Source organism: Rhinatrema bivittatum, chromosome 14, assembly GCF_901001135.1.
Source record: "Rhinatrema bivittatum chromosome 14, aRhiBiv1.1, whole genome shotgun sequence".
Classification (NCBI taxonomy): Eukaryota; Metazoa; Chordata; class Amphibia; order Gymnophiona; family Rhinatrematidae; genus Rhinatrema; species Rhinatrema bivittatum.
In genome coordinates, this window is record NC_042628.1 from 6,582,419 (window position 1) to 6,595,507 (window position 13,089).

General features: G+C 48.6%; 1 protein-coding gene across 1 annotated transcript in view; it reads right to left on the minus strand.

Moving 5' to 3' along the window:
- Positions 1–13,089, minus strand: part of MYO15A (myosin XVA) — a 96,460-nt gene that overhangs the window by 14,409 nt on the left and 68,962 nt on the right. Inside the window, exons 43-50 of the mRNA XM_029577208.1 lie at positions 9,697–9,808; positions 8,642–8,716; positions 6,824–7,029; positions 6,437–6,579; positions 5,006–5,078; positions 4,190–4,262; positions 2,643–2,716; positions 1,073–1,155 (exon numbers count right to left, since the gene is read on the minus strand). Coding sequence (XP_029433068.1) covers positions 1,073–1,155; positions 2,643–2,716; positions 4,190–4,262; positions 5,006–5,078; positions 6,437–6,579; positions 6,824–7,029; positions 8,642–8,716; positions 9,697–9,808 — 839 coding nt within the window. The remainder of the gene's footprint in view (positions 1–1,072; positions 1,156–2,642; positions 2,717–4,189; positions 4,263–5,005; positions 5,079–6,436; positions 6,580–6,823; positions 7,030–8,641; positions 8,717–9,696; positions 9,809–13,089) is intronic.

The following is a 13,089-nucleotide window of genomic DNA, read 5'->3' on the forward strand; positions in this document are numbered from 1 at the left end:
AAAATCGGGTTGTTATGCAGATAAATGTAGACGTGCATGTTAAGCCTGACCCAGTAATGCTCCCTGGATCATCTCTTTTTAGAGTGGATAAAAGTGTGCCTGTTGTGAAAGTAGCTGCTTACTTTTAGGTGGCTGGGAATCTACGTCGGCTATTCCACCCCCTGTTATCCGCATACATCCTATCCATGTCTTTGAGAACTGATTCTTAAATGCATGGGCCCCTTTGCAGTCAATCGCTGCTGTGTCCGTATGGCTGATTCAGCCATTCCACCCATGCAACCCCTGTTGTCCGCATGCATCCTATCCATGTCTTTGAGAATTGATTCTTAAATGCACAGGTCCCTTTGCAGTCAATCGCTGTTGTGTCCGTATGGCTGATTCAGCCATTCCACCCATGCAACCCCTGTTGTCCACATGCATCCTATCCATGTCTTTGAGAATTGATTCTTAAATGCACGGGCCCCTCTGCAGTCAATCGCTGCTGTGTCCGCATGTATTGAAACGGGAGCTGAAAAGCAGCAGGGCCAAATGAAAGTCTGCATCCGGGACACTGGGTGACCCCATTTCTGAGTCGGGATATTATAGAAATATCACAGGAGGAAATTAGAAGGGTTTGAAATAAGAAGATTTCAGATAGCATGTGGGTGCCCCGGAGGACAGGAGAGATGAAGGAGACATTTCAATATTCCCAAGAGATACATGCACAGGAGGCGAGCCTCTTCCAACAGAAAGGAGACTCTGGGACAGGGGCTTATGGGAAGAGGGTGAAAGGGGAAGACTCAGGAGTAGTCTAAGCAAATATTTCTTTACAGAGAGGGTAATGGGTGCCTGTGGTGGAGACAAGGGCAGGATCAGAATTCGAGAGCACAGGACAAGCACAGGGGATCTGAGGGAGAGGAAGGGATTATAAAGCTGAGCAGGAGATGTGGATGGTAGCCTGGATGGGCCGTTTACTCTTCATCTGCCATCACCTTCAATGTCTCTGGGTTTCTGTTTCTCTGTCTGACTGACTCATATTGCGTATGAAGAGACAAGCTAACCCGGGCATGGAAGCAGAGGGGGAGGAGCTTACGTTTTGGAGCTTGTGTTATCTGTGATCTGTTTGACGATCTGACAGTAGCACTCATCCTTCAGCACTTCATTGTCTCCACACAGCTGGAAAGACAAATATATAAGGGAAAAGTCGGTAACATTCTCCTTCTTGATAGCTTCTCAGTAAATCTTCCCGAGAGAATTCGGAACCAGAAGCTTAGGGACAGGGCCGGTGCAAGAGTATTCAGTGCACGAAGCAAACCTTCGGTCATGCACACCCCTCCCCCAGCTTACCTATCGGCAGCAGTTCCACCACAGCTCCCCTCGCTGCTGGGATGTTTGCCCCCCCTAAAATTTTGGTGTTCTAGGCACCCGCCCAGTTTGCTTAGGGAATGCAACTTGTCCTTCAGGTGTCAGGTGATCCAGTACCTGGATAGGTGCATGTTTTACCTTTCTCACCTGAAGGGCTCACTGACCTGAGCTCAGCCACGTGGTCGAGGGTTTCACGGGGCGGGGGGGTGGTGCTGTTTGACACCAATGACTTTTTGGTAATTTTGGGAATGGGGGGTTCCTATACCCCCAACAATTTGTTTTGATCATTGGGGGTGGGGTCCATGGTTTAATATGGGGCTCATGCTTTCCGTCTTGTAATTGAGATATTCACCGGATAACAATCGAAGGGGATTTATTGAACAATTTGTGCTCACACACGTTAATGCACATTGTTTGGGTCCTACCATCAAGAACACGTGTGGACGCACTGCAGAGCATGTCAACGCACGTTGTTGTGTGGTAGTGCAAATGAATCGATATACCCTTAAATCGCTAGCTCAAAACCGAGATTTGCTGGTGGTGAGTCTGTGAATGAGGAAGGTGATAGTGAAAGTGGCCATGGGAGTTCCCCCTTCAAAATTTGGCCCAACACGGATACATAGCTGTGGGTATTACACCTGCACTGAAACACACGCAAAGCGCGTGCCAGGAATCACATTCTGCAATCTCCGTGCGTAATTTCTCTGGTCTGTCTTCACTCATTTTGTCTGTATTTTAATTATGTATGTAATGTTGTGAAACCGCTACGCATGCTACTGGAATGCCAGTATTTAAAACGTTTTAAATAAATAAATAGCGAGTAACAGTGCTCAGCCTGCGAGCTTGCAGAGAGTGGGGGCTGGAATAATCGGCTCGCAGGTTTACACGTAAGGCCATGTAAGCGCTTTGATCAGTAAGCAGTCGTTTCTGGCATGCCAGACTTTTGTTTATTCACGCTTCACGTGGCTTTGGCTGCTGTGTTAGTCCACTCGAATGAGTGGAAGTAAAGATCAATAAACAAAAATAATCTAAGGAGAGACCTTTTCATTGGACAAGCTTTCGGGAGCTAACACTCCCTTCCTTAGGTAAAAACACGAACTGAAAGTCAGACGGGAGTGCGTGGATTTTACTATGTAAATAACATGAAATATTGTTCAAAATGCTTTTTTTATTGAAGGGTCTGGCTACATTACTGATAAAGTCTAGGACATGGGCTACACATGGTGGTTCCTTAACCCCTACAAATACCAGCGCACAGAGATTTCCACGTCTTCCTGTGTCCTCCAGGGATTCATTACCTTTAAAATGGTGCACACAACGTCCAGCTCAGACTGCCCCTTCAGTGGATAATCTCCCATGAACTTCATTACAGCTGTGAATAAAAAAAGATTCCACTTCTCGTTAGCACCACTGTCCTGTCTTTACTTAAAAGCAATCCAAAGCACCCAATGTAGCTTCCCACCAATTCAGCCTTCCGATCTCTGCAGGGCCATTTCCTTTCAACAGGAAATGCGTGGGGACGGGGGTCGGACCCTGGCAATTCCCCAGGGGTTCCTGCTCTCTCCCATTTTGTTCAGCGTCTGTGTACAAACCCTGGGTCTGCTGATTAGAAGCACAGGCCTTAACTTATCTGCTCTATGCCGGTGACATCCAGGCCTACGGTGATCTGGACTCTAGGCGAGAGGACAACACGCCTAGAGAAATGTCCAAGAGTAGCTAATCTCTAACCAACTGAATCTAAATCCCCCCCCCCCCAAAATCTGAGGTTTTCTGGATAGTGAGGCTTTCTATTAAGCTTCCTTCACCTCGGATCTTGGTTGAACATTTAACATTCCAGGCCCATAATACGTATTTTGCATCCATTTTAGACAAAGATCTGGCTTTGATAATTCACGCTTCATCACAGTTTGGCTAGATCACTGTAACTCTGTCTGCCGGCATGCCGAAGAGACACCTGTGCAAGCTGCCCGCCAGATGAGCATCCGTAAAACCTCTTCCTGGCTTCCACTTTCCGCTAGATCTAGCTTTAAAATTCTTTGCGTGGTGTTCAGAGCATTAGGGGATCTTGGCCCAAAATATCCATAGAACCGTTTGTCAGTTCCTCGGCCTTTCTGCAGAGGATTTACTTCTTTTCACTCCATCCTTATCTAACATGAGGTTGGAGGACACGAGAAAGGAACGCCTGCGGCCCTGTCCCCTGAGCACAATCCCGAAGGAACTCAGGTGAGAGAGAAAAGTCACTTCTGTTGCAGGAAGCAACACAAAAGTGCACCTGCACGGAGCGGCAGTTCCGCCCTTAACCAATTAACCTGAAGTTTGTGACACAACTGCAACATCGCTCTCTGCTTCAAAAGGCGAGGGGGGAGGGGGAATTGGATCCAGACGACAGCCAACGCTGGGCCCCGACTTTTACAGACCGGGGTACTGGTACGCAGACCCTAGGAATAGAGCGCAGGGCTGCTCCTACGGCCAAGTCCAAAAGCAAAGCAGCGCCGTCTGAATTATGAAGAAGTCTGCAGGCCCCGGAAAAACAATTTTGTAATGGGTTTGACAGGTGCTTGGATCAGAGTGTAAATATTGCTGTTTGTGGGGATCCAGCAGGGAGCAGCAGTTACCTCCGTAAGACTCTCGCTGGGCAGACCAGATGGACCTATTTGGTCTTTTTCTGCCGTCATCGTTATGTAGGGGGAGACTGGACTAGCTTTGATTTTTGTGTTGTCTTTACACAGTAGTTGCACCATGCTTTGATGATTTCACCCATTTATTTTTCGGTGGGGCCCAGGCTAGAATAAGGATTGGAGCTGCCCCTTGAGAGTTGCAGGCTGCTTTCCCATTTCTTTCCTACCTTGGAAAACGTCTGCTGCCGTCCTGCTCGTGCTTGGGTCGCTGAATTCAATGAGTGACTCCTGGATTGGGGACTGTGCAGGGAGAGAGTGAAACAGGGATGAAGAGGAAGGCATCACATCACTGAAATACACAACATCCTACTGGGACATGAATAAGGAGGTACAGCGTCATGTACAGCAGAGATGGGTGCCGTGTGCCACCTGTACTAACTTGATTCAGACCAAGTGGAAATGACTCCAGTTCAGCTGGGCCCTTGTGATTAAAATCCAGTTGCAGCTTCTGTCATTGGTTTAAGCTCTTTTACCTTTGTGAACTTTAACATCTCAGCTGGATCTCTGGACTCTCGCACTCTTACCTTTGTGAACTTTAACATCTCAGTTGGATCTCTGGACTCTCGCACTCTTACCTTTGTGAACTTTAACATCTCAGCTGGATCTCTGGACTCTCGCACTCTTACCTTTGTGAACTTTAACATCTCATCTGGATCTCTGGACTCTCGCACTCTTACCTTTGTGAACTTTAGAATCTCAGCTGGATCTCTGGACTCTCGCACTCTTACCTTTGTGAACTTTAACATCTCAGCTGGATCTCTGGACTCTCGCACTCTTACCTTTGTGAACTTTAACATCTCATCTGGATCTCTGGACTCTCGCACTCTTACCTTTGTGAACTTTAACATCTCAGCTGGATCTCTGGACTCTCGCACTCTTACCTTTGTGAACTTTAACATCTCATCTGGATCTCTGGGCTCTCGCACTCTTACCTTTGTGAACTTTAACATCTCAGCTGGATCTCTGGACTCTCAAACTCTTACCTTTGTGAACTTTAACATCTCAGCTGGATCTCTGGACTCTTGCCCTTTCTTTGATCTCTGCTTTAAGGAATCCCTGAAAGACATAGGAAGGGAGGTTACATGTGACCAATTTAATTTTTTAACCTTCTGGTTTCCTCCCGCTCCTTTGCTCTTCCAGTTCATCCAGAACCAGGGCTATGATCCAGCACCATGCGCTTTTTTTCCCCACAGTAACCTGGGGATCCTATCTTGTATTTTATATTCCCTCCATCCTATGTTTACTCCGGTCATTGCAGTGACAATACTGGGCCGGGGGCTATGCACCAGGGCCTACTTCGAGGACTCTGCAATCATGGTTCCTGAATCTGGTCACTAGGCACTGACCATGACTCCCCCGCACACCCCGCTGGAGACTGTGAGTGCTGCCAATATGGCATCCTCAGATGTGGTTGAGTCTGGGGTGGGAATGTAAGGGGCACAGCGATAGTAGGTGAAAATTACCACTGACTAGAATATTGAAATAAATATTGTTTTCCTGTTGCATTTTTACTGTTCCTGCCCATGCTGTACACACTGAGACGCAGCAGCATGCAGTAATAATAAAGGCCCCTGCAGTGGCATTTCTTGTTGCTGGTGGCATTCACAGACCCTGGGGGGGGGGGGGGGGGCAGGTGTCCCAGTCATTGTGCATCGAAGACATCTGGCGGTCGGATTCAGGGCCCAGAATTGCAGGGGTCCAGAAGAAGCTCTGGAACGTGGCCCCTGGCTGAGGACCATCGCTGCAGTGAACGGGCAGGGGACATGACGTAGGGGGGAAAGATTCCTAGCGCCAGATCCCAGCAGTGGTTACAAGTGAGTCGGAAACCGCCAGGCCCAATACATAAAGGAGATACTGGGGGAGGGCATGAGAACCGTTCCAGGCAGAAGCCCTGCATGATTGCACCTGAGCAGAGCGCGGGCGTTTCTGGGACCCCTGCACTACCCGATGTGAACATTCGGGCTACCCAGAATAAGATTAGTTAGAGAAAACGACTTCATGCAAGAATGTGATTATTTAGATTAAGTTACAGAATTATGTTTCCGTGTATAAAATTTAGATTGTTACATAACTCATTTTACTACCTTTGTGATGCGAAAGACCACGCAGACACGGCCCACTCTGAGTCCTCATATGCGCCTTAGATGGATGAGAGAGACTTTAATTTCTTCCTAATCTGCCTTTTTCAAGATAAATCAAAGTGCATTTTATACATAGAAACATAATTACTGCCTCGCCATTGGCCCTGCCTTTCTCCCGAACGCATTTCATTGGAACTTTCTCAGTTCGTGTTTTCTGGCCCTGGCGCGGTCTCTACCCTCCCCCACGAGCTTGGCGAGACGGGAACGAAAAGCGAGGCCGGGTCTCCTGCGATGGCACGGGCGCTCTCGTTAGATAACTTGCCGCGCACTCACGTTGTTTTCCTCTGTGCGTCTCGAAAATACTTCTTGGCAAACTCCACCATGGTGTATTGATTTCCCTGCAGGGAGATCTCATCCGTGGCCTCCGCCACGTACTCGTCCACGCTCTCTGCGTATTCACTTGGGGCAGGAGAGACCTGAGGAGGAACGGAGCAGGGTGGGAAGCACAAATCAGTTTTCACCTCCCCCGAGACCGTGCTGAAACCGCTATTGTCAGACACGTGACGGGAGGCTGCAGGATTCTTGGCACGTTTTTTGCATTTTTCCCCCCAATCGCTGGAGGCGATATTGCCCAAGGAGGGTTGAGCCCCCGTTAGGCGATCCTGCCCTAGGCTTTCAGGAAGCACAGGGCTCTTCACCTGACGGGGGCTTGGCACTTACGTCTAACTTCCTGTCCAGCTCCTGAGCCACAGCCGCAGAGGCCACAGCCACGGCCAGAGCTGCTGAAGCGGCCACCTTGCCCTGCTTGTTTCTTGGCTCCTCTCTCTTATCCACGGGCAGGTGGACAAAGTCTGGCGCAGCCACCGGCTGCACATACTCCGAAGGAAAAATCCCAGACTTTCCATGGATGGCGCCAAACTTCCACCCTGATTGAGAGAGGGAAACAATTACAGCTCTGTAAGAAAGGCCCCTCTGGGAAGGAGGTCCCTTCCTGATGTGCATCTTTCACCTTTAGTGCAAGACAACCCTGTGAAAGGCACCTCTGGGGCCCTCTGCATGCACACAGCATGTTCTGGAAAATAGCAATAGTAAATCTTACAGAAAAGCTTTTCCACTATATCCCAATTGCATATTGCTCATAGCATGAGTAAACACAGCTTTCCTTCAGTATATGGACACAAAGATGTCATCATTGAAGGATTAAAGTAGAACTAAAAAACATATTCTTGCAATGCTAGTGAGAGACGGAGAAATGGAGGTATGAGCGCACTGCCCACACACACACACAGAAATGGAGGTATGAGCGCACTGCCCACACACACACACAGAAATGGAGGTATGAGCGTACTGCCCACACACACACACACACAGAAATGGAGGTATGAGCGCACTGCCCACACACACAGAAATGGAGGTATGAGCGCACTGCCCACACACACACACAGAAATGGAGGTATGAGCGCACTGCCCACACACACACACAGAAATGGAGGTATGAGTGTACTGCCCACACACACACACACACAGAAATGGAGGTATGAGCGCACTGCCCACACACACAGAAATGGAGGTATGAGTACACTGCCCACACACACACACAGAAATGGAGGTGTGATCGCACTGCTGGACCAGTCGTAAAGAGAGAAGTTTTCAAAGCCGATTCGTGCATAAAACAGTGTTGTACACCAGGAAATGGGCTTGTTGAAGATTGTCTGCCCGTTCTGTATGTAAATGTTTACAGGTAATACCAGTACTGGCACATTTACAGGTAGAGAGGGCAGGGGTTCCTGGGGTAAAGTCTGGGCGAGGTTAGCACTTCTGCACGTTTGTATGCGCATAAAAGTTTGCTGGGAAAAGTCCCTGTACAAACGGCAGGTGCAGGACGGTGCTCGCACTTTTTACCTCTCAAGCTTCAAAGGAAACTTTTTCCCTTTGAAAATTGAAAGGATGAAACGGAGTTCATTGCAGAACCAAGTACCCGGGTAAATGGGCCTGGCTGAAACCCTGTGCAGGGCTTTTAGTCAGGTTAATCTGTGCCCGGGGATACTGAGGTTGGGATGTGTGTGCGCCTGCACGAACAGAAGATGCAAATGCACACAGGTGGCTTATTATTTAGAAACCCCAAAGCAAGTTACAGATACAATAAAACAGACACAGACGATGCACTTCATGCATAAAAAAAAGATACAAAAATACAAACTGTGTGCCAGACTTAAGCCCTAGTACCTGTCATTGATAAAATATATTCCATACAAAAAAAGCAAACTTTTAGGTGAAGAATATCTTATCTCAGGGAAAGCCACCTGCATGCATTGGCAACGGCACGAGCAAATTGAAATGCAGAATGCACATCCAGCAATGTTTATAGATTTAACGAGATTGCACTACCACTGTTTCCTTGACTAGAGCCTTACACACATAAATGATGCTGCCCTATGACATCGCGTGGGTGAAATGTTCAGATGGCAAAATGCGCGATCTGTTTGACAGGAGAGAGAAACACCAAAGCCCGCATGCATGGCCCACAAGCAGACCCACCAAAATCCTGGCTGCCACGTTTCAGCTCCTCCAGGTAGGTCACTTTCTTCCTCACGATGCAGCCGAAATTCTGCTCTGTTGGTAGCCAACAGAGAGCATTAGGAAAATGCAGAGGATGGTTAGCCAGGCGGGCATCCCTTACACACGGCCTCAACTATAATTTGTCATGTCAGATTGGTCAGTTTTTATCCTTATGCTACGAACTGGTCGGTTGCACTGGCAGGATAAATGTGTAAAGACCTAGCACAGCTTTGTCCTCCTGTAGCGCCGCCTTCGGGGGTTGCATTCCTTCCAGCCCGGTGTTCCCAGCAAGCTAACTGGAGCCCCTTATCGGGCGCTCAGATGGGGGGGGCGAGCAAACATGTTTGGACATTCTGGGACAGGCCCGATGCAATATCGTGACTGTGTGCCCGCTCTCCTAACCTCTCCCGGGTGCCCTGTTCAATATTGAAATGGGCTGCCACGGTAAATAGGAGGCGCTGGGGGAAAATGTGCGTCCCTGGCGCCTCCTCGGCATCGCGCGCCCAGGAGAGGCGGCTGTCAGCGGGTTAGGAAAACGGAGGTCAAGTTTACGAGCATCCGTTTTCCTAACCTGCGCGCGGCCACCGGATAGGAAAATGCACGCTTGTTAATCGAGCCTCCCTTCTAACCTGACCGCCGGCTCATTTTTTCCCTTACTCCTTTTCTCGGTTCCTCTGACTTAAAATCGGAGGAACTACAGAAAAGCAGTATTTTCTGTTTTTCTGTTAACTTTAGGGGCTCCTCAAGAATCAACGCCTGCTCCGGGGCAGAAGTTAATTTTTGAGAGTAGAAAAGTGCGCGTCGGACACACATCTATATATATTTTTTTTTTTGCATAAGTGGGTAATGGCCTCAGAAAGATGAATTTACATGTGATGAGCGCCATTAGCCGGGCGCTGGCTTGGACGCGTTAACCCCCACATTGCATAAGGGGTGTTGGACCCGCGTGTAATATTGCATCGGCCTGGAAGCGTTTGAAAAGCACGTTGGCTGCACCGGTTGTGCACTTCCCGACGGAGCGCCTCGTCACTGACCTTTCTCCAGCCCTTCCATCGGCTGCAGGCGGATGATGTCCCCTTTGTGGAAGCTCAGGAGGCTCCAGTCATCGGTAACGTGGCTCCTCACCGCGACCACGTAGTTGGAATCCTGGAAGACGAAGGGCACCCTTGAAGGGCTGAGATGTTTCCTCATTCCTTTGCCTGCACCCACACCGGCAGAGCGGCTGGACCCAGCACCGCTCCATGGTGAGCGATTTTCAAGACCGTGTAGGCAGATTAAAAGCCCACGGGTACTTCTGTCCACGTTTCAAGGAGGACATAGGCACAGACGTTCCCTCTGAACATTGCCCAAGGCACCGAGTACTGCAAGGGGCTTTGCCTCTGCTTTCTCTGTGGATACCTTTTCAAGCCAAAACAATGTCTGGGGTCTTGAAAATGCAAAACGCAAGATTTTATTTTATAACTGTGATGGTATGTTAGGTCTCTGAGCTTCCTTCAGCAAACAGTTTTAGTCCATGCCTGAATAACTGATTTGTAAGTGAGCACGTTTTGTAGAAAGGGGGGAAATGAATGAGGATGAGTTTGAGGAGGAAACGTGCGCACGCTGTCAGCCCCTCCAGCCTAGCCCTGCCCTGGGGGCACCTCCCGGAACCCGGGTAAATGGCTTTGGAAGACGTTCCCTCCATGTTCAGATGCGCCCCCAAGGACTCTCCTGCAGAAAGCGCAGGGCGGGCAGAGAGCTGGGGACGCAGCCCATTCCCAGAAACAGCAGAGATGCCGAGAGCACAGAGGGAGAGGGAAAAGCTGTGCAGAAGATGATAACCTGTACGTGGATGTTTCATCAGGCAGGGAAGGTGCCACAGACATTTAAAAGGAACTCCCCTCCCCCCCAAGGCCTTTGACACTGAGCACAGGGCAGCCATTTACTCCCCAGTCTCCTTTTCATCTGAGGACCAAGACTGATTTGCCAGTTCTCAGGTTGTGGATAACCTGTGGAAACCTGAAGGGGATTCTTTTATTATTCTTGGAAGCTCTGTGTTAGGATCGTGGGAGGCCTCCGAGAGCCGCCTCGCTCACCCTAGACTGCCGCCGACAAGCCTTTCTTCACGGTCATGCTTCCCCTGTCGCAGGTCTCCCTAGGCGTGTGCATGCATTACACGGCACCTCTTAAAGGCTTCACGGCAGGAATCCCTGCTCGGGCACCCGCCGATGATGTCAGCTGCTGCCAGGATATAAGCCCACCTCAGATGTCCCTCAGAGCCTCAGCAACAGCTCTTCCTACTCCTGGCAGTGCATGTAGCCAGAGCTCCTGTATCCTGTGTCTAGCCTTGCCTCGTCACATCGGCTCTGCTGTGTCCGGCCTACCTGCCCTACTGGGTCAGTCCTTCATGCCTCCTCTTCAGACTGACCTCTGGTTTTGACCCCTTGTCTGGACACGGACTACTCTTGATTGCCGCCTGCTACTGACCCCTTGCCTGGACTCTTGACTATTCTTGTTGGTGCCTGCCGCTGACCCCTTGCCTGGACATTGTCCTTACTTGCTTGCCACCTACCTCTGACCCTTGCCTCGCCCTGGCCCTTCGCCTACGTGGTACTCTAAGAAACCCTCACCTAAGTCCCTCCAGGCCCCGGAACACAAGGGCTCAACCCACGGGGAAAGGGCTGGTACAGTTGAAGCCCTAGACCAGTCTCTTGCCAGCAAACCTACGCCAGCTGTCGGTGAGGGCCTACGGGGTTTGCCCCATGGGCTGCGTCAACCTCACCACATCCACAAGGATTCATATCCCTTACCGTCTGAAGCTTCTGCGGCCTTGCTTAGGAGTGATAAGGGAGTCCCCTGTGATAGGCAGGTGTCTTACATAGTAAATGATGGCAGATGTAGACCAAAAAGATCCATCTAGTCAGCCCGGCAGCGATTTTATGCACATTTATCCAAAGTAGATCAAATTCACACATGGAACACAACCCCCCACTCCCTCTGGGTCCCCTTTAGGGTTAACAGCTGCCACACTGTGCAGGTTTAGCCGCAGCAGGGCGGCAGTGTCTGCAGACGAAGTCTTAGGTAACTTGAAGATCTCTGCTTTACTTGGATGTCTCTTCTGGACTGTGTCCTGTCTTTGATTTTGTAACTGCTGAACTGAAGTTTTTTTTGAGTAAAGCTATCATCCTTTTTGGAACACATCATCTGGAATGTGGGCCTGTCCCTAGATCGCAGAACCCGTGTCCCCATCCCTGCAACGAATGAGTCAGTGCTCTGCAGGGGATAGAGGAGTGACCCTCTTCCCATGGTGGGAGTTACATACAGGCCATCTCTTTTTGAATCAAACAACAATGTGGGGAATAACTAGTGTACAATCAAATATAAAAAATAACTAGCTATGTATTTGTTGCTGAGAATCAACTTAAATCTCCAATATTATCTCTTAAAATCATGAAACTTTATTACTTTTATACATTAAAACATAATGACACCGTTACAAGTACACACTATAATAAAACCAATAAGAAAGAATCTCTTTAAATAATTTTATTAAAATAAAAATAAGAAAACATAAGACCGGTGATTGAAACAATTGGCTTTAAAGCAGTTTCCGAATCTTCGGATGTCTTGCCAATACTGAGGTCTTTTCTCTAAAATAAAAATAGTTTAGTTATATTGAAAGTAATAAAGTTTCATGATTTTAAGAGATAATATTGGAGATTTAAGTTGATTCTCAGCAACAAATACATAGCTAGTTATTTTTTACATCTCTTTTTGAATACCATAAATATCACTTAGAAAGCTGAATGATATTAGCTGGTATTTGCATATATAGTAAACTTCTCAACATATCTGAACCTTGATCTCGGGGATGACAATTTTCAAAAGCCATGTACCCACATGCATCGGCTGTCAGAAAACCACCCAGCCAGATGTGCGTATGTGCGGTGCTCAACAAAATGCGTACCTTCACCCATTGGAAAATTAGGTGGCATCAGAGGCGGGGTTATGTCGGGGAAGGGAACAATGCGTGCAGTTTTGCATTTTCAAAATTATGCATGTTGTTTTTCATGCGTAGAAAAAGTACCTGCAGAAAAAGCAGATCCAAATTTGTGCAGACAAGGTGAAAAGTCTGCATGGAAAAGTACTTGTGGACTTTGCACCTACCCACGCGAGGATTATTTTCAAAGGCATTTCTGGTGGTAAAACGGTGCTTTACCTGCTGAAATGGTTGCCCACCCGATATGAGGGAAAACGTACGCACCCATGTCTTGTATGTGTGAGTGGGGGAGGGGCTGTGCACTTGCGTGCTACTGCAAGACTGCTGGTGGCGGGGAAATTCGGAGCGCCATCCTGACCGCCCTTCATCGGCTGTGTGTGATTTGAGGCTTTGAGTAGAACATTTAAATCGTTACGTGACATAGGCCTGGCCTGTCTTAGGGAACGTC